General features: G+C 43.0%; 1 protein-coding gene across 5 annotated transcripts in view; it reads right to left on the bottom strand.

Moving 5' to 3' along the window:
- Positions 1-26,866, bottom strand: part of LOC124114595 (calmodulin-A-like) — a 208,107-nt gene that overhangs the window by 132,663 nt on the left and 48,578 nt on the right. The window contains exon 1 of one of the 5 annotated variants that reach the window (XM_046475249.2): positions 21,264-21,483. The exons of the other annotated variants lie outside the window; for them this stretch is intronic. Coding sequence (XP_046331205.1) covers positions 21,264-21,278 — 15 coding nt within the window. The 5' untranslated portion in view covers positions 21,279-21,483. Of the gene's footprint in view, positions 1-21,263; positions 21,484-26,866 lie in introns of those variants that run through there. 5 annotated transcript variants of the gene reach the window in all.

Consider the following 26,866-nt stretch of genomic DNA (forward strand, 5'->3'; position numbering starts at 1 on the left):
ATTAGACGACATGGGGGATGTGGCAGTAACATTAGACGACATGGGGAATGTAGCATAACATTAGACGACATACCAGGCCAGCAGTAACATTAGACGACATGGGGAATGTAGCAGTAACATTAGACGACATGGGGGATGTAGCAGTAACATTAGACGACATGGGGGATGTGGCAGTAACATTAGACGACATACCAGGCCAGCAGTAACATTAGACGACATGGGGGATGTAGCAGTAACATTAGACGACATGGGGAATGTAGCAGTAACATTAGACGACATGGGGGATGTAGCAGTAACATTAGACGACATGGGGGATGTAGCAGTAACATTAGACGACATGGGGGATGTAGCAGTAACATTAGACGACATGGGGGATGTAGCAGTAACATTAGACGACATGGGGAATGTAGCAGTAACATTAGACGACATGGGGGATGTAGCAGTAACATTAGACGACATGGGGAATGTAGCAGTAACATTAGACGACATGGGGGATGTAGCAGTAACATTAGACGACATGGGGGATGTAGCAGTAACATTAGACGACATGGGGGATGTAGCAGTAACATTAGACGACATGGGGGATGTAGCAGTAACATTAGACGACATACCAGGCCAGCAGTAACATTAGACGACATGGGGGATGTAGCAGTAACATTAGACGACATGGGGGATGTAGCAGTAACATTAGACGACATGGGGAATGTAGCAGTAACATTAGACGACATGGGGGATGTAGCAGTAACATTAGACGACATGGGGGATGTAGCAGTAACATTAGACGACATGGGGAATGTAGCAGTAACATTAGACGACATGGGGGATGTAGCAGTAACATTAGACGACATGGGGGATGTAGCAGTAACATTAGACGACATGGGGGATGTGGCAGTAACATTAGACGACATGGGGAATGTAGCAGTAACATTAGACGACATGGGGGATGTAGCAGTAACATTAGACGACATGGGGGATGTGGCAGTAACATTAGACGACATACCAGGCCAGCAGTAACATTAGACGACATGGGGGATGTAGCAGTAACATTAGACGACATGGGGAATGTAGCAGTAACATTAGACGACATGGGGGATGTAGCAGTAACATTAGACGACATGGGGGATGTAGCAGTAACATTAGACGACATGGGGAATGTAGCAGTAACATTAGACGACATGGGGGATGTAGCAGTAACATTAGACGACATGGGGGATGTGGCAGTAACATTAGACGACATACCAGGCCAGCAGTAACATTAGACGACATGGGGGATGTAGCAGTAACATTAGACGACATGGGGAATGTAGCAGTAACATTAGACGACATGGGGGATGTAGCAGTAACATTAGACGACATGGGGGATGTGGCAGTAACATTAGACGACATACCAGGCCAGCAGTAACATTAGACGACATGGGGAATGTAGCAGTAACATTAGACGACATGGGGAATGTAGCAGTAACATTAGACGACATGGGGGATGTAGCAGTAACATTAGACGACATGGGGGATGTAGCAGTAACATTAGACGACATGGGGAATGTAGCAGTAACATTAGACGACATGGGGGATGTAGCAGTAACATTAGACGACATGGGGAATGTAGCAGTAACATTAGACGACATGGGGGATGTAGCAGTAACATTAGACGACATGGGGGATGTAGCAGTAACATTAGACGACATGGGGGATGTAGCAGTAACATTAGACGACATGGGGAATGTAGCAGTAACATTAGACGACATGGGGGATGTAGCAGTAACATTAGACGACATGGGGGATGTAGCAGTAACATTAGACGACATGGGGAATGTAGCAGTAACATTAGACGACATGGGGGATGTAGCAGTAACATTAGACGACATGGGGAATGTAGCATAACATTAGACGACATACCAGGCCAGCAGTAACATTAGACGACATGGGGGATGTAGCAGTAACATTAGACGACATGGGGGATGTAGCAGTAACATTAGACGACATGGGGAATGTAGCATAACATTAGACGACATACCAGGCCAGCAGTAACATTAGACGACATGGGGAATGTAGCAGTAACATTAGACGACATGGGGAATGTGGCAGTAACATTAGACGACATGGGGGATGTAGCAGTAACATTAGACGACATGGGGGATGTAGCAGTAACATTAGACGACATGGGGGATGTAGCAGTAACATTAGACGACATGGGGAATGTAGCATAACATTAGACGACATACCAGGCCAGCAGTAACATTAGACGACATACCAGGCCAGCAGTAACATTAGACGACATGGGGGATGTAGCAGTAACATTAGACGACATGGGGGATGTAGCAGTAACATAAGACGACATGGGGAATGTAGCAGTAACATTAGACGACATGGGGGATGTAGCAGTAACATTAGACGACATGGGGGATGTAGCAGTAACATTAGACGACATGGGGGATGTAGCAGTAACATTAGACGACATGGGGGATGTAGCAGTAACATTAGACGACATGGGGGATGTAGCAGTAACATTAGACGACATGGGGGATGTAGCAGTAACATAAGACGACATGGGGAATGTAGCAGTAACATTAGACGACATGGGGAATGTAGCAGTAACATTAGACGACATACCAGGCCAGCAGTAACATTAGACGACATACCAGGCCAGCAGTAACATTAGACGACATACCAGGCCAGCAGTAACATAAGACGACATGGGGGATGTAGCAGTAACATTAGACGACATGGGGGATGTAGCAGTAACATTAGACGACATGGGGGATGTAGCAGTAACATTAGACGACATGGGGGATGTGGCAGTAACATTAGACGACATGGGGGATGTAGCAGTAACATTAGACGACATGGGGGATGTAGCAGTAACATTAGACGACATGGGGGATGTAGCAGTAACATTAGACGACATGGGGGATGTAGCAGTAACATTAGACGACATACCAGGCCAGCAGTAACATTAGACGACATACCAGGCCAGCAGTAACATTAGGTGACATAGGGGATGTAGCAGTAACATTAGGTGACATATGGGATGTAGCAGTAACATTAGGTGACATATGGGATGTAGCAGTAACACAAGACGACATTTAGGATGTAGCAGTAACACAAGACGACATTTGGGATGTAGCAGTAATATTAGGTGACATATGGGATGTAGCAGTAATGGGGTTTAACGTCGCGTCCATGATTATTGCATTTATATAGCGACGTGTGTGTGTGTGTGTGTGTGGGGGGGGGGGGGGGGGGGGGGATCCTACTTTTAACCCCTTAAAGCCGAGCGCCAGACAGGGTAACAACAAGTACCGTCTTTGAACGTCTGTTGGTATGACGCGGCCAGGGATCGAACCCTGAACCTTCCGCTCTCCGGGCAGTCGCCTGACTTGTGACCTGTTTACAGTACAACCCACAGAACCACATGCAACCAAGCGTTTCATTGTCTGTACATCGCTAACTGACACGTACTGCAATGTACTTACCAATACGACCATACTTAGCCATGATTACGTATGACGTAATTTGCATCAATCTTAGCATAATCACGTACGCTAGCATGGCTGGCGATAATCTATTTTGTTATGTTTTCGGTAGTTGCGCTTCCATGAACGCTTTCGCAAGCAATTATCATATTATTTGATGAGCAGCGTTGGGGAAGACGGAAGCATTTCAGACTCTCTTTTATATAAATAAAAGCAACAAAACCATTTCCATATTCATTAGAAACATCTGCTAAAAGCAGAATCCATTGTACGATTCCTACCATATCATGAGCACGATTTTATGAATCACTATCACATAGCTATGATACCAGGTGTTCGCCAAAACGTTAACATGTCCCGCCCCACCGGTGACACCCGTCACAAACACATGCAAAGGCAAATCAAACATCAGGTTAAGCCCCGGATACCGGGCGGACATTTCGATATCTCTACCGATTCCTACAGCTGTCGGCCTTCAGTGCTAATGGCTAGTGTCCTCTTTTAATGTCCCTTGTGTATTTCCCTGTTGGAATTGATATTTCGCTACTTTTACAATTACATTTGTATGATAAGAATATATGATAAATGATAATACCGAGATGATAAACTGATTTAAGGAGATACGTGATGGAGAGACGGATGCTTTGTGAGAACAGATTCCAGGAACAGACTCGTTTTAAGTACCAACACACTGCCAGGCGAGGCTAATCTCATTACAGCAGTCATGAGAGGCACTTTATATCAGCTCTACCTGTGTAATAATTGCGAACTGGCCATGATTGTATTTACACTGACCAATACGAGCAAAGGTTAAAGTTGGGGACCGAGCGGGTGAGCACCCAACGCCGACATGAGGACAAGTGCAGTTGAAACTGGGCACACATCAACGACCTAATTTCAATTACCAGTAATTTGACTGTATTCAGGTTTGGAGATCGATCGGGCTGAGGGAGGTAATAATGCACTGTGTTTAGTGTCGGTATTTCGGTCGACCTGAATCAAAGCAGGTGTGAATTAGGCTAACTGGTGCTTGTGCTCATAGGTCAGCGTGTCATGAGATCGGTCCACGTACACTGGATGTGAAGTGCCAAAACGGAGTTTCAGACATAACGCATCAGGAGACATAGGGACACAATCAATGCAGTGAGGCTGCCACCTTTTCTAACCAAAGGATCCGTATGGAAATCAAGAGATATGAGGTACCTGTCATGGCTAACTCGATGAGTATGTATAGGAGCTGAGCTGAAATGGGGTTTAACGTCGCGTTCAAGATTATTGCATGCCCATTTTATAGTGCCAGTGCGGCCGTGGATCGAACCCCCGATCTTCCGGTCTCGGGGCAGACGCTCCAACACGAGACCACGGAGGCGGTATGAGTATGTGGAGGAGTTGCGAAGAGAAAATTTCGGAGGACTGATCTCAGTAATGGTGTCACTATGTGAAAAGAAAAAATCGTGTTTTGAGGTTGTTGAGAATAGTATTTCATTTAAATCATCCCCGGTTGGGATTTCCTAGTTAGAATAATGTCCAGCGGTTACCCGAGGCTACCCGTTCCGATTTAATGGATTGAATGGTCAGGAGGGGTGGATGTCGTGTCACCTTGACGGCATGAGACGTTCATAATATCAATCACTGGTTTGTCTTTTCAAACTACTGGGGGCATGGCGGCGCCACAACTCGCTGTGCAGGGTTACGTCCACTGAGCACGCCAGAAACCTATGATCGTGGGTTTGAATCCTGGTTCGACCCGATTATGTTTCTAGGTTTGTCAGCACGATACCCGTGCTCGTGGGTACAGGTCTTACACCTGCATTACTTCGAGCTTTCCTCCCACAGTAAGCTAAGACGCCGTGCTATAACTGGACTGCCTGATTCCATTTTTACGGGCCATATTCATATCACTGTGACATTGCTGAGTGCGGCGTTCATCAATATACAAAACATAACGTTTAAATCTCTGCGTATCATGTTTACCACGTGGTGTTGTACTGACTGATCAAAGATGATAATCAGGGCGAATCTGGACCCAGCCAGCGGATCCTTGAATGGCTAGGGGACGTAACTCTGCACATACGAGCATGGTGCTACTGAAAAAGGATTCAGTGAATATGTCATAATGTTCGATGTTCATAGAAATGACTGCATAGTTCCTTTTTGTGAATGTGATTTGAACATATATTGTCAACAAAAATACCCCAAGGATTAGGAACAGTTTTATAACCCACTACAACTACTGTTCACCCATATATTTCATAGACATAATGTATTTTTAGAAACATGCAAAAAAAGGAACAGATACCGCCATAGCTTTAGGTATTACCTGTCATGGCGTATCAGATTGAGTGAGTGTGACTTTGATTTAACAGCATTTCAGTTACCTCATGGCGTTTCTGATCAATGTGGAAGGAAAGCTCGAATTGATGAAGTGTTCAGACGTTTACAACTTTAGTGAAACCCACGAGCACGGGTATGGTGCTGACAAACCTAGAAACATCATCCGAGAGAATCTGGGATTCGAAGCCACGATCACAAGTTTCTCGCATGCCAAAGGGACGCAACTCCGTACAGTCGCTGAGTGAGTGAGTATGGTTTTACGCCGCCTTTAGCAATGTTCCAGCAATATCACGGCGGAGGGCACCAGAAATGGGCTTCACACATTGTATCCATGTCGTGGGTCTTCGGCGTGACGAGCGAACGCTTTAACCACTAGGCTACCCGCTCGCCCTAACTCCGTACAACACGGCTCCTGAGACAAGCGCCCGGTTTGAAACAAGGGGCACAAGAAGCAACAAGATGGTGAACGCTGAGAGCCCTAGTCTGTCTTACAGACCCTGATACAAATATATATCAAATACAGCCCATGCAAGTCTATAATGTTTGGCAAGTCTAGATCACTGCCGTATCAAAATGAAGAGAGTCACTGGGCTCCTTTAAATTATATTTTTATTAAGATAACTGAACAACTGTTTTTTTTCTGTACGATATGTTCATTTCAGAGACTAGATGTTAGTCTATGAGAGCCCAAGCAGTTGCATTCACATAAGAATCGAAGACTTCAAGCGGAGTCGAACAGACTTTGTCAATCTTTGAACAAATAACTGAAGGATCATGTTACCTGGAAGCCATGATGAACCCATGATATGAAGTTGCGCCTCGTGGCTAACTACCATGGCCTAATCCACAATGACGTGATGTGCTTGGACTGCCGTGGCTGAATGTTGTGTGTGTAAATACACGAGGTTTGACGTGATTGAGATATCATCATACATACACAAACGCATTCCCGCCGCACATCCGCTCAAGTCTAGGGTATCAGACAGAGAAGCTCGGCGTCAGTCATACTGCCATGCCGTACTTTGATATAGGGGACTACTTAAGAAGCCCGGCTGATCCGGTGTGTTTTGTCCGGATTAACGGGTGTGGAAAACAACAGTATATATAAGGTTCGGCTAGGGCAGGGTCATTGGGGGTACTACATGATGCTGCAAGAACTGGATTCAGACCAGATAGTGTACATAATACGGGATTTGACAGTCTGAACTGGGGATGTTATAACACACTGCCTTTGACTACATTCGGATCGGGAGGTTATTTAATATGATTTGATCCTGACGAGAGATGTTATGATGGACGGTATATAATTGAGTCCGGACAAGAGGCGATGCGTTATGTACTACATATGCCTTAGCTTCAGCAACCCTTGCTTGTCGAAAGAGGCAGTTAACGGGATCGGGTGGTCCGGCTCGCTGACTTGGTTGATGCATGCCATCGTATCCTAATTGCTCATGATGTCAATCACTGGATTTTCTGGTTCAAACTACATTATTTACAGACCGCCGTCATACAGCTTAAATATGGCTGTGTGCGGCGTTAAACAACAAACAAACAAACAAAAAAACAAACAAACATAGGCCTTAAGGAGCTTATTATGTACTACACACATACCTTGTGCCGGACTAGACAGGTTAAACTCTCAACACTATATAGAAATTGTTACACATAAGATGCTTTTCGCGGGCAAAAAGCAAAATCTCTATTTACCTGCTTACAAACATATTTGAATCTTGTCAGGATAAACAACTGATTAGGTTTGATCTTCGTGTTGTCGACCGTCCGCCTGGCAGACTTGCTGCAATAAACAACGTAAATGCCATCGAGTCTTAATTACACATGTCATACGTGGACATACAGTGATGATATACCGCAGCAGAGTGGGTGATATACCGCAGCAGAGTGGGTGATATACTACACCACAGAGCGAGATACCTGATGACACGTCACACACCAGCCGGCGACACAGGTCTGGAGCCATTAACATCTTCGTCTTCAATGTCACATGACAAGCAGACATTTACACAATTTATACAGATTATATACAATTTGGTATAGCAGTTTGTGGACATTTGAAAGGAACTCCCTAAATTTCAGTTTTTAATGTCCGATTTCAAGACTATTTATCAACTCTGAGTGAGTGAGTGAACGATTTGGGATTAATGCAGCTTTGAACAGAATTTCAGTCACATAACTATGGAATACTGTAAGGGACATTCTCGCGATCTCGCATTCTCGCGATCTCGACCTTTGGAAACGAGGTAAATATGCCCAAAACACGAGAATGCGAGATCGCGAGAACGCGAGATTTGGCCAAAATCTCGCATTCTCGTGTTTTTGGTACATAGCACTTTTTGTCAAAAGTCGACAACGCGAGAATGCGACATTTTGACTTGATGCAAAATCTCGCAATCTCGCAATCTCGACTTGTCAAATTAGGCCACAAAATAACGAAATCGCGAGAACGCGAGAATGCGACATTTCATTTTCTCGCGATCTCGCGTTCTCGTGTTCTCGCGTTTTAGACGCTGTCCGTGCGCATGCGTAATATCATAAGGTCAAGCGCATGCGCACGTTAGTAGTCCTTTGGTCATGCTTCTTTCATGCTCTTCATTCTCCAAGTAGCATTTAGCAAACTTATGACTTGAGCTTGAAAATGCTATGTAATTTACATACACAAAGTCTGAGTCATCTCCCGTTGTTACAGTTTCCTATGTACTTTATAATAAAACCCTCAACATGCTCAATATAATTTAACAAAAGAAATTGTGTACATGAATGTCCAATGATAGTGAAAACATTAATGTGTCCGAAAGCTGGAAACAAAACTATCACCGTCAGTGAGTGAGTAATATTGCTTAAAGTCGCATCATCAGTACTATAGTTACAGAAATAATCACAGGCCAGTGAGGTTCTCCATGAGACAATTTTATACACGACTAGCATATTCATGAAAGGCAAAATTCTCATAGACCAATTTGAAATACAAAATTAATTATCATATTTTCAGCCGCTCCAACCTGACTACAAAACATCCCTCTTTACATTATTTTATAGTTAAAATGGATAAAATTATCATTAAATCGCCCGCCTGTTATCATAAATGAGCGGGCAACTGTTAAAGAAATAAACGACGAGTGGGGGTACCATACAACACTGCAGGGAGAATAAACCATGAGGGGCGAGTTTTTTATTGTACAATAAACAACAACCACGGGTCGTTTAATGATTATATAACATATCAACATTATGTACAGCCTCTTTAAGGATGTTGATAAGATGTACGAGGTTTAAAAATATTTACCCCTATTTAAGGTGGGTATTTCCTGCACATGCTCACACAATCCTCAGGTCGATTACACGTACCTTTTCTCCCAAAACCGATTCTCATATTGTAACCGGGAATTGTGATGGAAATTACAATTTTAAACAGGCTACGGGTGTGAGTGTTTATTGCCAGAGTAGATAAGGACATCCTTTAATGTACAAAACAATAACATTATAAAAACAATAGTGCATAGGTTTCATACACATACATATTCACACCTTCATTCATTTCATATAAACATACGTCTATATTCTGTACATGAACATGAACTTAATAATCAATGATATACAAAATCATTATCTTAACCCTATAATAAACAAAAAATTCATCAAGGGCGATAACTCGATCCCGACATCACTCATAAGATACAATATAAACCTGGTCCATGTTGTAAAATACACTTAACATTATAAATACAATTACCACTTTCTTGAAACTGCTGTATTTATTCAGTAACTCACATATATTTGGCACGATACACTATTTACAATTCATATTTCGAGACACGACAAACATGTAAATTACCCGTACCATGTGGGTGACACTGGGATGTTTATCGTCTTCATGCAGCCGTCTGAAAGAAGGAGATGTCTCACCATCTATGGAGAGCAACCTGACGGTCACTTCCCTCTCACAATTAATGTCGTCAAACTCACTGCGTTATAATGTTACAAGATCACATTCGAATAATCAGAAATGAGGTCATGATTAATCGTATAATACACCCCGCTTCGTTCTACAATGATCTTAGCGATTAAACGCGTAGTCATCTATAGAGTAAGTGAGAGAGTTGGGTTTAACACCGCTTTTAACAGTATTCCAGTTATATCACAGCTTGTCAGCTTAATATGAGAGGAAAGCCCGAAATGATGCAGGTCTCAGACGTTTCCCTCTTCGATGAAGCCCACGAGAACGGGTATGGTGAAACAAGAAACATAATCAGGGCGAACCGGGATTCGAACCCACAATCATAGGTTTCGGGCGTGCCCAACTGACGCAACTCTGCAGAGAATCGCGGCGCCTTAGACGACTGGGCCACCCTAACGAGGGTTGATATATTTGATGTCAGACCGCCGTCATATAGCTGGAATATTGCTGAGTGCGGCGTTAACAACAAACAAACAAACAAACAAAATCTTTCTGAAAAGTACCATTAGGTATCCATGTTGGTTATTTGACTGTTAGTTGTCAGACAATATTTGTCAAATTCAGTCAGTTCACAGGCAAGAAACGGAGCGTGTTCTTGACTTTATTATGTTACCAGTCTACATATATATTACTGTATATTCAAAAGACTTGGAAAATTTGCATTCTGACATTGTCAAGAGTCACGTGATTTTGAGCAGCCATTTTGAAATAAACTGCATAAATTTGAAAAGCAGAAATTTCTATGAACGTTTTGGTTCATCTCGTCGTTTTGATTTCAAAAGACACGAGCGTGAGATTATATTCATCATCCAACATCATTCTTCAAACTTTTTCAGTTTGTAGACAGTAATAAGCAGTGTCTTAAAGATGTTTGATACAATGGTTCGTGCGCATCTCAGTTCACGCCGTTGCACGCGAGTTTACCGTGACGAATTACCTTACAAAATAGTTACATATAACTGTATAGGCAATAAGCACAAAAACACGAGAACGCGAGATTGCGACACTTAACCAATGTCGCAATCTCGCGTTCTCGCGATCTCGTGTTTTTGTGCTAATTGCCTATACAGTTATATGTAACTATTTTCAAAAACACGAGAACGCGAGAACGCGAGATCGCGACACTTGACCAATGTCGCAATCTCGCGTTCTCGCGATCTCGTGTTTTTGTGCTAATTGCCTATACAGTTACATGTAACTATTTTCAAAAACACGAGAACGCGAGAACGCGAGATCGCGACACTTGACCAATGTCGCAATCTCGCGTTCTCGTGTTTTTGTGCTAATTGCCTATACAGTTATATGTAACTATTTTCAAAAACACGAGAACGCGAGAACGCGAGATCGCGACACTTGACCAATGTCGCAATCTCGCGTTCTCGTGTTTTTGTACTAATTGCCTATACAGTTATATGTAACTATTTTCAAAAACACGAGAACGCGAGAACGCGAGATCGCGACACTTGACCAATGTCGCAATCTCGCGTTCTCGCGATCTCGTGTTTTTGTGCTAATTGCCTATACAGTTATATGTAACTATTTTCAAAAACACGAGAACGCGAGAACGCGAGATTGCGACATTGGTCAAGTGTCGCGATATCGCGTTCTCGTGTTTTTGTGCTGATTGCCTATACAGTCATCTTGTGTCTCAGTCGTTTGAGTTGTCGCAATTCGTTGTGTAGAGTTGCGTCCCTTGGATGTGCTACAATGGTAGGTTTCCCCCCATTTTAAAGGGGCACTGATCTTCAGCAAGATCACTGGTCCGAGACTGGTTGTTGCCTTTGTTATTGTTTTCCCCCCGTAAGTATCCGATGATATAGCAGATATCAAAACTAGTTCGCGACCTGTGCTGCGCCATTCGTAAGCGCATGTATCGCTTTTATTGATAGTATTTCAGTGTGGGTATATTGTTTAGCCAAAATGTATAAAGTTTCACGAAGGCAATTTTTGCAACGTCTAAATATTCAGTTATTTTACAAATTGACTGAAAATCGGTTATTGTTATTACGAATTCCAAACATTTTTATGTTTTAATTTTATCACCAAGTGACTGAAAATGATAGGATTAAAAGAAAACGAAATTCAAAGTACGTTTCTATAGTTTTGGCTTCTAATACTAGCGGAGCGGTCGGGTAGCCTTGTGGTTATTGCTGGAATAGTGCTAAAAGCGGGGTAGAATCAAACACACTCACTCACTCTAATACTAGGATAAATAGTCTATTTTTAAGCCCTTTTGAACCTCTTAAAAATTGTTAGTCAATCTGGGCTTGGATTCAGTCAATTTGTATATTACTGAAATATTTAGACATTTTATAAATTGCCTGAGTGAATCACATTTTACACATTGAGTGTAACATACATGTATACACGCCTACAGGTACAAGAGGAACAAAAATGATTCTATCCAATGCAACAGCAAATGAATGAAAACAAAATGCAAATATCATAATTACGACCCACCGAAGTTTTATGTATACATTTGGGCAGCTTCCTTGTTCTAGGAATGTATCCGTGAATATTCACATATAGGAACAATATCCCATACGTCTGCAACTGTACAAATAAACTTATTCAACGTCACATGGCTCCGTTACATTCAAATATTTTAAAATATATACATATAGCCTTTCTGGATATTATAACCCGTGTTCGTTTCTCAACTGATCACTAAGTTTGTTTTTGATGTTTCACAAAGGTGTCAAGTCTCATCGGTCAGCTAAGATAGCACGTGTGACAATTATGTTCATGATGTCCATGGTGCTTTAAAAATATCCATGGAGTTAGAAAGCAATGAACAATCAATAAACGTATTATCGGCTAATCCTTTGAACCAAGTATGTTGTTTTTACATCGGCACTTCACGCCATGATATGAGTGTATTCCGTCTGCTTAAGTAAACCTACACATGTAAACACTTACAAATCCACTGTGCAAGATAACAGTGATTAATCAATGAACGTATTTTCTGTGGAACTTTTGATGGCGAGGAATGATCCGTTTACAAAAAAGTAAATGAACTGATCACTCCTCTTGCTGGGCTGCGACGTGAATATTACATAACATACATTTCACCTCACTTCAAACCTGGATTCAGATGAAATAATTACCCCAGCCACAAGACATGCCAAATGGGAACCGTTGTCAGGTAATCTGAGTAGTGATACCACTAACTATACCTGTAATAGGTTCATAACTGAGCTTCTGGTGAATGGCAACAAAGACACAGGTGTAGGGTTATGCCAGAAAACGTGGATGACAACAAGAGATAGCAATCGTATTATCCGCGCAATCCAAAATCTGAAAATGCTTTCACTGCTAGGATACCATTTGTTTTAACTATAAAAATAAACTGACGGCCAAAAGAAACGTTACCAACGATATTTCTAGGATAAAATATGACCAACACAAATTGAAGCAGCAATAACAATTGTATTGTAGAAATTCATCATTCAGAACAGTAAAATGCGAATTTACTAATTCAACAACAAAGTCCTTGACCTCCAACAGGGACATTTCTTGACAAGGGGTCATTCGTCCAGTATTCGATCAACAACATTGGTTACAACTTTAAGGTGACGACGGCCCAGACCGTTCAATACGGGATATGACCTCCATGAGCGGCAATGCCTCTTAAAATGCGGCGTCGAACTGAGTAGACAAACGTCCTCACATCGACTGCAGGTATCCGATTCCATTCCTCACGGAGGGCAACGATCAACGCTTGTCTCGTGAGGGGAGGATGTTGACGTTTCCGAAGACGACAGCCCAGCTGGTCCCAGAGATGTTCTGTGGGTGACAGATCTGGTGATCGAGCTGGCCACGGCAGGACAGTCACGTTGTTTGCGTTGAGGAAGTCTCTAGTAATACGGGCTTAATGGGGTGTGGCGTTATCTTGTTGGAACACCGTCCGTTGTTGACGCTGGATGAAAGGAAGAACCACTGGCCGTAAGATATTGTCAATGTAGCGTTGTGCTGTCAGATTGCCTTCGATGATGACAAGTTCCGTCTTCTCGTCCCCGCAAATGCCGCCCCAGACCATCACACTTCCGCCCCCGTAAGGTTCCACCTCCTGGACACAACAAGGAGCCGTACGTTCACCACGTCGTCGATAATCTCGCGTCCGCCCATCAGGTTTGATGAGTTGGAACCTGCTCTCGTCACTAAACAGCACTCGCCGCCATTCCCTTTGTTGCCATCGCTGAGTTTGCCTGCACCACGTCAATCTGGCACGTCGATGTTGACGGGTCAAGGTCATGAAAGGGCGATAAGCCCGGAGACCATAATGTCGTAGTCGTCTGGTCACTGTTTGTCCTTAGCTGTTGGCAGCTGATGACGTCACAGTGAGAAATCTGTTCCTCAGATGAAGTGCCCGTAAAAAGCGGTCATCCTGCGGGGTCGTGACCTTTGGTCTGCCACTCCGTGTTCTGTCTGCGGTTCTGCCAGTCTGTCGGAGACGTGCGACCAGTCTGGTAATGGTCATCTTGGAGCAGTTCATGTTAATGGCAACCGCTCTCTGTGTCGCTCCTATCTGCAGCATACCTATGGCTCTCTCCCTCTGGACAGCGGCCAGTCTTGGCATGTTCGTTGGTGTTAATCATCGCAACCATTGATAGGGAACAGATCCGTGCGTTATTTATACCCGGAAATTGCACGATAATTTGGGAAAGAATGTTTTAAAAAATTGCTGTAAAAACACCAATATTTCCCTAAATCCGCAAAGCACGTGCAAAGAACGACAGAGAACATGAAGGCTGTATTCGTGAAATGTGTTCTTTACTGTTTTTGAACAGGTTGGCATCTTTGTTTCAAAGTGGCAAATCAGTTAATGTTGGTAACGTTTCTTTTGGCCCTCAGCTTATAACCATCTGGGGTATTTCCAAATAACGACATCCGATGAGCTTCCATCATTCTTTTTGTCCGTTTGTTTAGGCTGAAGAAATTAATTAACATGCGCCCTTTGTCTGAGATTCAGAGATTACAGGTAACCAATCAGTGTTCTTGAACACGGTAGTCCAGTCTCTTGTCACGCTCAGTTGCGTCAGCGAGCAAATCGGCAGATAGTGAGCCCCAGCTGGCAGTGTTAGACAGCCGAGAAGAAGATTAGTGCCCCTTTAAACCGACAAGCCGGGATATAACTGAAATATAAATACTGTGCAAAGCAGTGTTAAGCCAAACTCACTCACTTATTCAGAGCCATGCCGGTCCCCCAGGATGGATATTGGGGGTACTTTTCCGCAATAAATTAATAGTTACAGTTTGATTGTTTTTTTAAAATCATGGGAGACAGGAGGCATTTTATTTTTTACGTTTAATTTTGTTCTTATAGACCTACTTTAGGCATATGTGTACAATTGCTGTCGACGAGTGCGATTCACATGCATCATGTGTGTTCAGTAGGGCTACGTGTACGGAGTATTTTATCAGATAAAGAAAGTAGGAACACTCATATTAACGATACTTCTATTTCTAGGAATTTAAGGGCATTAGAATAATGTTAGACAGGATGTTTTGTTTTTAGGCGGTAGCGGATGAAAATCTATTAATTAAAGTAGCGAATATGGTATCGTATAAAATAACCAACAACAACATCGGACAATATCATTTTATCCGAATGCTACAAATTGGTCTGTGAGAATTTTATTTTAATGAATATTCTAGCCGTGTATAGAATTGCCTCATTGAGAAACTCACTGGCTTGTGATTATATCTGTAACTGACAGTGTAGCCGCGAATAGCTGAAATACTGCTGATGCGGCTTTTAGCAATATTACTCACTCACTGACGGTGATAGTTTTGTTTCCAGCTTTCGGACACATTAATGTTTTCACTATCATTGGACATTCATGTACACAATTTCTTTTGTTAAATTATATTGAGCATGTTGAGGGTTTTATTATAAAGTACATAGGAAACTGTAACAACGGGAGATGACTCAGACTTTGTGTATGTAAATTACATAGCATTTTCAAGCTCAAGTCATAAGTTTGCTAAATGCTACTTGGAGAATGAAGAGCATGAAAGAAGCATGACCAAAGGACTACTAACGTGCGCATGCGCTTGACCTTATGATATTACGCATGCGCACGGACAGCGTCTAAAACGCGAGAACACGAGAACGCGAGATCGCGAGAAAATGAAATGTCGCATTCTCGCGTTCTCGCGATTTCGTTATTTTGTGGCCTAATTTGACAAGTCGAGATTGCGAGATTGCGAGATTTTGCATCAAGTCAAAATGTCGCATTCTCGCGTTGTCGACTTTTGACAAAAAGTGCTATGTACCAAAAACACGAGAATGCGAGATCGCGAGAACGCGAGATTTTGGCCAAATCTCGCGTTCTCGCGATCTCGCATTCTCGTGTTTTGGGCATATTTACCTCGTTTCCAAAGGTCGAGATCGCGAGAATGCGAGATCGCGAGAATGTCCCTTACAGTATTCCATACATAACGGCGTGTCAGCTTGGTGTTGAAGGAAAGCACGAAAGGATGTTTTCCTCTGTTGAAACTCACGGGTATGGCTGTGACAGACAAAGGATTTAAAATAAGAGTGAATGTTGGAATCAAAACCACAATCTTCGGGTAAAAGCAGCGAATGGTGGCGCCTTAGACGATTGCATTGAAGGGGGACATTCATGTGCATTTGCATGCTGCAATGCATGCATATGCTATCCCAAGATAGGAATGATGTGACCAATACAGGCAACTTGCAAATTCACAACACGATAAAGAAATACCTGTCCATTTTGTTTGCAGCGTTTATTATTATGTCAAGGTAATTCATGTAAGCTTTACAGGGATGTTTGTTCGTGGATACACTTCACAAAGTGGGATGGCTTTGACTGCGCTTGGAACTTATCTAAGCTATCACGCGAGTCTGCTTAATGTGGACAAATATATATACAAACAAAGACTTCAGACGTAAACCAGAGTGATTTAGGCCTTGAGGATGGGTACTGTGGCGACGGCAAAGGTCACACAATCTGGGGAATCTGGGACCCACGTCAATAACATGGAGCAGATGATGGCACAGTCATCACTGCTAGGTGCGCCTCCTTTGACCATGAGAAACATGACGACCCCCATCCTCCGCCACACACGCACGTCGGCACGCACGCACACATAAACACGGGAGACCCCATACATTGGACACCTGTCTTGACTTGAGGGACTATGTATCCATCGAGCAAACTCGGCTAAGAGATGTTTAATGCATTCTGTCCATAAGAGAAATTAATAGCCAAAGGATTCTATGTTTCATACAAATGTGTATGACGGAGTACTTGTGTATGACTGAGTACCTGTGTATGACTGAGTACCTGTGTATGACGGAGTACCTGTGTATGACGGAGTACTTGTTTATGACTGATTACCCGTGTATGGCTGAGTACCTGTGTATGAAGCAGTACCTGTGTATGACTCGGTACTTGTATATGACTGATTACCCGTGTATGACTGATTACCCGTGTATGACTGAGTACCTGTGTAAGACGGAGTACCTGTGTATGACTGAGTACCTGTGTATGACTGAGTACCTGTGTATGACGGAGTACCTGTGTATGACTGAGTTCCTGTGTATGACTGATTACCTGTGTATGACGGAGTACCTGTGTATGACGGAGTACCTGTGTATGACTGATTACCCGTGTATGACGGAGTACCTGTGTATGACGGAGTACCTGTGTATGACTGAGTACCTGTGTATGACTGAGTACCTGTGTATGACTGAGTACTTGTGTATGACTCAGTACCTGTGTATGACTCAGTACTTGTATATGACTCAGTACCTGTGTATGACTGAGTACCTGTGTAAGACGGAGTACCTGTGTATGACTGAGTACCTGTGTATGACGGAGATCCTTTGTATGACGGAGTACCTGTGTTTGACTGAGTACCCGTGTATGACTGAGTACCTGAGTATGACTGAGTACCTGTGTATGACTGAGTACCTGTGTATGACTGAGTAGTTGTGTATGACTCAGTACCTGTGTATGACTCAGTACTTGTATATGACTGATTACCCGTGTATGACTGAGTACCTGTGTAAGACGGAGTACCTGTGTATGACTGAGTACCTGTGTATGACTGAGTACTTGTGTATGACGGAGTACCTGTGTATGACTGATTACCCGTGTATGACGGAGTACCTGTGTATGACTGAGTACCTGTGTATGACTCAGTACCTGTGTATGACTGAGTACCTGTGTATGACTGAGTACTTGTGTATGACTCAGTACCTGTGTATGACTGAGTACCTGTGTATGACTGAGTACCTGTGTATGACTGAGTACTTGTGTATGACTCAGTACCTGTGTATGACTCAGTACTTGTATATGACTGATTACCTGTGTATTACTGAGTACCTGTGTAAGACGGAGTACCTGTGTATGACCGAGTACCTGTGTATGACGGAGATCCTTTGTATGACGGAGTACCTGTGTTTGACTGAGTACCCGTGTATGACTCAGTACCTGTGTATGACTGAGTACCTGTGTATGACTGAGTACTTGTGTATGACTCAGTACCTGTGTATGACTCAGTACTTGTATATGACTGATTACCCGTGTATGACTGAGTACCTGTGTAAGACGGAGTACCTGTGTATGACTGATTACCTGTGTATGACGGAGATCCTTTGTATGACGGAGATCCTTTGTATGACGGAGTACCTGTGTATGACTGATTACCCGTGTATGACGGAGTACCTGTGTATACTGAGTACCCGTGTATGCCAGTACATGTAGGTAATCACCAGCCCACTGTTGACAACATAGTGCACTTAATCACAAGTTCTGCACAAGTTCTACTTGAGTTACACACACGTTATACACCGTTGACGACAAACATGAGGTTGCATCCCTGGCATATGGATTCGGATACTTCGATCAAAAGTTTCATTTAATCTAAAGCGAAAATACCTGTGGTAATAAATCATGAATAACTGAAAAGTGGTGATACTGATTGACCATATGAACTATATGTCTGTACAGATTCATTAATCGTCTTTGTGTACAAGACAAGACAAATCACACAACAGTGATATAGAAAGTCACACATACAATCGTCTTTCCCATTCTCAGACTCTCAAACTACCTCCGTGTTGCACCCTTGCGTAAAGAACACAGCATTAATATTGTTTGGAAGATTTTGTATTTTTAATGTTTAACTAAGCCTGCGGGGGTCCGACATCAGCTCAGTTTATATACAAACCCACTTTTAATCTTCAAAGAACACGGGATGAAGTTGTTTTTATGAGCTAATAAAAAAGTTTACAACACGAAAATAAGATCATGAACGAGTATAACTTTGGTCTTTGAGAACAATTACAACGTGCCTGAAGGATGTGATGAACTACTGTTTTGAAGAACATGACTCACGCACAAGAGAGGAAGATGTTACAGGCGCGGTGAGATATCGCCTTCAGGATTATTGCACTAACGAGGAGTGAGTGATAAGTTCTGATCCCCACATGGGTGAGGTGAGGTGAGGTGTGGTGAAATGGGGTTTAACGTCGCGTCCAACATTATTGCACTTACATAGCGACGTGCATGCACGTGTGTGTGTGTGCTTGTACTAGTCCGGACTGATGCCGATTTATCGTGCTCGCCCACTGACACAGTATACTGACTCCGAGCCGACCAGTCCTTGTTTTGGCCCCTTAATGTCAAGTAACAGACAGGCAGGGCAACACTAAGTACCATCTTGTAACGTCTTTCGGGAAGACGCGGACGGGGATCGAATCCGGACCCTCCACTCTCCGGGCGGACGTTCTACCACCAGACCTGAGGAGGTCTGAGCCTAAAATAGAAAGACTTGACCTAAACATATTAGATATATTTCTAAAAATAATCCGCTTCCACGTTGATACACTTCTGCCAACGATTTGGAGGGACTTTATCCGAGTTTCGTTGAAGTCCTTCTTCTGGCTTTCCACAGTTCTTTACAGCTGCTATGACGCCATCGTTCGAACCGAAATTGATTCCGGATAGAGCTTTCATCATGTTTTGGAACAGATGACGAATAAGGTGGGTGCTGAAGAAGTTCATGGAAACACTCGTGGATTGTTGCGATGGTTATTTGTGCACTGGAGCATTGTCCTTGAGGAAGAGCACACCTTTTTCAGCTTCCCACGTCTGATAGTCTTACTTTCGTCCCGTAATTGCCTCAAAGGTGCAGTATACTATGCTCAGTTTGTTATTTGGCTCTTTGAAAGACAATCAACCATGATGACACCCTCGGCTCCCCAGAACACGGAGTCCATAACTTTTCCAGCTGATGGGACATTATTTGCCTTCTTTGATGGTGTTGATGTCAAATGCTTCCACTATTTTGATTGATGTTTGGACTCAGGCAGGAAGTGGTGAACCCAGGTTTCAACCATTGTCACAAATTGCTGCAAGAACCTTTCTGGATCAGCTTCAAACAGAGCAAGATTGTCACGAGAAATGTTGTGCCGGGTGCTTTGTTTGTCAGAGGCTTTGGAAACCAGCGAGCTTCATTGCCAAAGTTTCTGTGTTTATTGAGTGTACTCTCTCCTGGGACATGCCTACTGAACTAGCAATATGACGCCCAGTCATTCGCCGGTCAGACATAACCTTATAGTGTACCTGACAGGCAGTCCAGGACGGAGGTCGTCTTCAAGGCTCTCCCTGCCACATTCGGACTCTGCTGCCCACACCTTTACGGTGACACAGGGGCATCCTTCCCAAGTGTTGTGGTATCTTCATGGATGGTTTTGGTGTAAAGCCCTTTTTCTGCAAGTACTTGATCAAGTACGTTCCTCAAGATTGTCAGTTTTCCATAAGTCACAGATCCCTGCTTATTTGACTGACTTGACAGTGAAACAATTTGATCAAGTGATTTAAGGTTTTGCGGATAGACCTCTATACCATGTTATCTCCACGACAAAAGGTTTCACTAATATTACGCAATTTCTTCTATGTGAGGCTTAGAACTTATTAATCAACCGTCGTTTAAGCGACGTGCATGTGCGTGCGCACGTGTGCGTGTATGTGTGTGTGTGCGTGCGTGCGTGCGTGCGTGCGTGCGTAATGTCTCCATACCATGCTGCAGTTTAACATGGATACCCCAATCAGACACAGTATACTGACTCCAAGCCGACCAGTCCTTGTTTTAGCCCCTTAATGCCAAGCGGCAGGCAGGGTAACAACGTGTACCATGTTTTAACATGTTTGTTGTGACGCGGCAGGGATCGAACCACCGAGCACTTATCAGACAGACGCTCTATCCACTACACCAGGAAGGCCCCAGGCGTTAGAGCACAGTAGCGACAAGATATCACTAACTTTAGGAACAGAAATAGATCACTAAACATCGCGATACCATATATATATATATGTATATGTACCATACTGACGGTGTTAAATAAATTATGATAAAATCTTAAAACGCGTTGAACGAATGTTTCACTCGCGTTCCGCTCTGATGTCTGCTTCTATATAAATGTTAAAATCTTAAAAAAGACTTACCCTAATACATAACATGGTAGGGATGCTCTCACGTCAACTTCATCAACGGTACTGAGCACACGGTTTAGACCAGAAGTAAAGCCAGCCTACTTAGAGCCGTGTCTGTAACAAGTACACTCTCTGGGACAGAGCAGCCATCGTGTAGATATATATACACATGCACACTGTCACCAACCAGTGACGAAATATCACGGAAGAGTAGGTCCCGAGGTTCAGTGTGGCTCTGTCCATTAGCAGGATATAACCTGTATATCTACAGACTCAGTTGTCAATGTGCCATATTCTGTCTGCGGAATCTTGCCAACGTTAGGGATGATATAGGGACTCCCGAGTTATATGGTTATAACACGTGGTGATACCGCCATCGATTGTTATACATAATCCGAACACCTTACACATCTTTGTGATGCATGTATATGCTCGCTTTCCTGTAAGACTATCGGTTACTTGTAGACAAAAAGCTGAACCACAGACTATGGAGACGCAGTTACGGGCCGGGTTGTTGCGTCTTAATATCACTGTCACCGACCGATTTTTTAAAACCAATCACTTACGAGGGACCTGTTATATCGACCACGTATGTCGCAAAAGAAACGAAAAATATATAACAGTGAGCAACAAAGCAACTTTGGTCATTACGGGAGCAGTTCGTAAGTTCGACGTCGGATGAAAGTTTTAATTAATTAAGGAATTAACGGTTACCCTTCACTGCACTTTTGACCTACACAGTAACTGCACCCACCGAGTACATTTAATGACAATTAAATATGAATTGTAGTTTTGCTGATACGGAGTCAATGGCTTGCAAGAAATCTTGCAAGAAATCATTCAGCTGTGCACTCATTCGTTAAGACAGATCTTGCTTCTGTGAAGTTATTGTCAATATTAAATCGTATTGGGGAAGAAAGAGTATTATCACTGCAAAATATATTTTCCCTTCCTGCTGTTGTGCATTGCAATTTGCAAATCTGATTTGACAATAATCAGAAAATTAACCATGACGTGTGCCCATAACATCGCCAGATATCATGTATCATCAATAGTAAAGTTTGAATTTTATAATGTGTATCTAGTGATATTTTAAATCCCATCTTGAAGCCCATCTTCAAGCCAGAGAAACACCAACATTATTAACATCTTCAAGAACATGAGGAGGTGTGAGTAAAACAATGAATGTTGTATAACGCCGCAGTCATCAATTGTTCTGGCTACAATAACGATGGCATGTATATAATCATAATCATGAACAACGGTGGCGCTATCGGGTTCGAAGATCAGCCAGACTGACCCCCAGTTCCCATTTTAATTGGCTCTTTCGAAAACCGACCCGTGAAGATGCGGGCTAGAATTGGTCTCCAGGAACCCATGCTTGTCGTAAGAGGCGACTAATGGGATCGGGTGGTCAGGCTCGCTGACCTGGCTAATGCATGCCATGGTAACCCGTGGATCGATGCTTATGATATCAATCACTGGATTTTCTGGTCCAGACTTGATGATTGACATAAAGCCTCCATATAGCTGGAGTACAATAGGTCTTCAGCAACCCATGCTTGTCGTAAGAGGCGACTAACGGGATCGGGTGGTCAGGCTCGCTGACTTGGTTGATGCATGTTATCGTATCCCAATTGGGTGGATCGATGCTCATGATGTCAATCACTAGATTGTCTGGTGTAGACACGACTTGTTTACAGACCGCCGTCAAATAGCTGGAAAATTGCTTAGTGCGGAGTTAAACACAAAAACAACAACAAACAATCACATAGCTGGAATATTGTGACAAAACAAACAAAACTTTCGAAAATCATAAGGTAATAGATAATTATTCTAACCCGGCACAGGGAAAACTCAGTACGATAAGCATATTAAAATATGAATAGTTACTTTATTTCTTCAGTTTAGTGATGTCAACATAAAGACGGCGACTGTCACGTGTGTATTGATAAGATTGTCCTAAATGGAAATCTTTGAATTTAACACATTGCCCCGTCTAGTTGGTGAAATTAGACTGCCGTCTGAGATATCTGCCGCGCCAGTTTTGTTTAATGTGGGATATCGAACCTAGCTGGACCGGTTCCTTCACGAGCAACAACTGCCCAAGTTGTAAAAAAAATTACAACAGCGAAAAAGCTCATCAACTCAGCAGGGTACGACATGTGGGCGGAACAGCGTAATGCAAGTGTCCAATTACCATTTGCCTCCGACCATTATGATGATATTAACACCTAACTAGCACGTTGCGTCGCCCGGTGAAACATTATCGTTTCCCATTACCTGTTGTCATGAGGCCAATAAGGGAGGAGACTTCCAGTCCCAATCGAGAAACGACAAGCTATCCATTCTCACTGTTACGTAATGGTCTTCAAGTCACCAACAGAAGCAACCTTTGCTCGTCCACATCATCTTCCCGAGGCAAGAGAGTTAACTGACCATAAAAGTCCAGTTTCCACCCTTGCCGAACTAGGCTGGTATTATGGAGTTACATTTTGGCTGGACTAACGAGTCTATGCATAGTCCAATCAAAATCGCGCAACGAAATCGAAATCCGGTTCGTCAACTGTCGTGCAGATTTCGGTCGATTGCAGGATTTGCAAAGCATGTGCACCGCCAACCCGTTGTCAACAGATATTTTCTTAATCTTTTCATGTTTCTAATCAAGGTGCTCACGTGATTTGATGCACTTTGCGATGTAAGACTTGTTTTATCACAATATAGATCTTGATTATCGATCATATCGTCTTGACTGGGCGCCGCCATTGTAATTGAAAAAAAATGCAAGTGATACGAGAGGTGGAATCTGATTGGTCCATAGGAGAGGCTTAGAAGGGATATAACTGGTAAAAGCCACTGGTGGCGCTACGATCGAGCCCAGGAATTCCAGCCTAGTTCGGCAAGGGTGGAAACTGGACTTTTATAGTCAGTTAACTCTCTTGCCTCGGGAAGATGGTCCACATTGGACGCTGTGACTTGTGTTCGTTTCTTTGGATATCCGAGTTCATACCATATATGTTTGTTGTGTAACGCCGCGCTCAGCAATATTCCAGTTGTATGACGGTGGTCTGTAAATAATCGAGTCTGGACAGACAATCCAGTGATTGACATCATGAGCATCTATCTACGAAATTGGAATACGATGACATGCATCAGCCAAGTCAGCTGTGAACAATATTTCAGTTATATCACGCCCAGCGGCAAAATCGGGTTAGATAACGTCCTCAGCAACCTACGCTCGTCAAACATGGCGACTTAATGGATCCGTTGTCAAGGTCGGTGAACTGGTTGATTCCGTATGACGGCGTGTGATGGCATGTGCCGTTGCTCATACTGTCGATCACCGGTTTGTGATTATCTGCTTTGTCCAGACTCGATTTTTTACACGCCGTTGTGATACCGCTGAAATATTGAGTTAAAAAGGGGAAGAGACGTTTTACCATCCAAAACTGGTCTTTCGAAACGATATTAGGGATACGATTATCGTAAAGCTATCGTTAGAAAATTGTACACTGTCGTAGCCTATTTTCGAAACAAGTAAGATTATTTTCATTTTCATCCAAAATGGGGGCATACTTTGCGTTAGATGTATTGAGTGAGTGAGTGAGTGAGTTGGGTTTAACGCCGCTTTTAACATTATTCCAGTCATATCGCGGCGTGTCAGCTTAATGGGGGAGGAAAGCCCGAAGTGATGCAGGTTTTAGACGTTTACCACTTCGGTGAAAGCCACGAGCACGGGTATGGTGCTGACAAACCTAGAAACATAATTGGGGCGAACCGGGATTCGAACCCACAATCATAGGTTTCTGGCGTGCCCAAGGGACGCAACTCTGCACAGCGAATCGCGGCGCCTTAGACGACTGGGCCACCCGTCCCCCCTTAGATGTATTGAATGATTATGATGGATTGATAGGAAAACCACGACTATTCCAAGACTTAACACACGTATTTTTGGTATTACGCAGCAGGGATCGAACCACCGACCTTCCGCTTTGCGGGTAGACGTTCTATCCACTACACAAGCTTTAGTTTGAAATCTGTGGAATCAAATACAGTTACGTCCCCTTAATCTCCACTAAATGGCTAAAGATGTATCTACGTCTTGTCTCAGTTGGAGGATCTGGAGAGAGTTACGTCTCCACAGTCTGCAGGTGCAAGCGATGGATCTAGACATCATACAGAACATCTGCTCGATTCACCTGAATTTCAAACGCAAGATGTTTCTAATTACCTGGGGTGTTACATCGACGTATCAGTTCCAAACACTTCATGTTTTCACAAAGGGAACTGATCATCAGGGCGGCATAGAAATATATACTATATATAGATTAATTACCTTGGAAAACAGAAAGGTACAAATGAAGCACATGTTTTACACGTGCTGTTGTTTACATCTGTCAAGCAGCTATCTGATTGGCAGGTAACTAGCAAGGGAGGTAATCGCTCCCAGGCGCGGGAAACTCGGGCATGTGGCGCTAACTCTTTTAGTGATTAGGTTCCAGCGTAGTTACCATAGCTACGGTAAAACACTTCTGCTGGCACCTGTTTCTGAGAGCTGGGATCTGTATTGCTTCACTAAAATAACTCAATTTTACGGTTGAAGGGTATGGGTTGTAAAGCCCGTTATGAAGTGCGTTGATGAATACAATTCTTCCCGCACTGCCAACATCGCGATATATAGGCGCTTAACCTCAACCATTTCTTGGCAGATGAGAGGTTGCCCCGTAAACTTGGGATTACAGGCTCCGCGAGTACACACTATATCATCTCCTATCAATATGAACCTTATCCAATCTGCGACACGGGTCGGAATAAATTCAGTACACTCGTTAATACTGTCGTTGCTCCCTGACAGACTGTTCTCGTGTTGGACATATGATGTCTATTCATGCTACTAGATCTTCTGATGTGTGTCAATGAGGAAGCGCATGGTTTTACAGCACTAATAGCAGTAATACCATGGCAAGAACACCTAAAATAGGATTCACACGTGGTATCAATTTTAGGAATCGAACCTGGATTTTCAGCGCTCGGCAACGTCACGACTGTGATGTTCTGTGTGACTATCTGCAGAATCTTTGTGGTGCAAGTAGAAGCACCGTCATCAGTATCGAACCATGCTGGTATATAATCTGTACGTCGTAGCCCAGTTCACACGTAATTTCCAACCACAACGCATTTGGGGCTGGTCTATGGTTCTGGAAACCATAGATGTATGGAAAGACCTTAGCCATGCGCATTCGACAGTACCATAAAATAAACAAAAAACACCTAAATAATAGTTTATAGCCATTTGAAGTTATGAAAGAAATCTTAATTTAATATAAATCTAAAATTGATTTTGAAATGTCTATCAGTAACCATTTAAACTTCTAGACCAATGTCGAAAACCCCTAACAGTATGGTATCTGCGGAAAGAGACCCTGGGCAATACAGACAAGGAAATGTAGGGGGAAATGTAACAAAGAATCCCCCTCCCCTACAAAAAAAGATAGAAAAGGAGAAAAAAGAAAAAAAAGTAAACGCGCATACATTTAACCGGGCATAAGAGTGCTCGGAAAACTTCCCCAAGTTCCCAAATTACATTTTGGAGATCCGTAAGGGTACTTCCTCTG

Source organism: Haliotis rufescens, unplaced genomic scaffold, assembly GCF_023055435.1.
Source record: "Haliotis rufescens isolate VD_foot unplaced genomic scaffold, xgHalRufe1.0.p SCAF_1, whole genome shotgun sequence".
Taxonomy (NCBI): domain Eukaryota; kingdom Metazoa; phylum Mollusca; class Gastropoda; order Lepetellida; family Haliotidae; genus Haliotis; species Haliotis rufescens.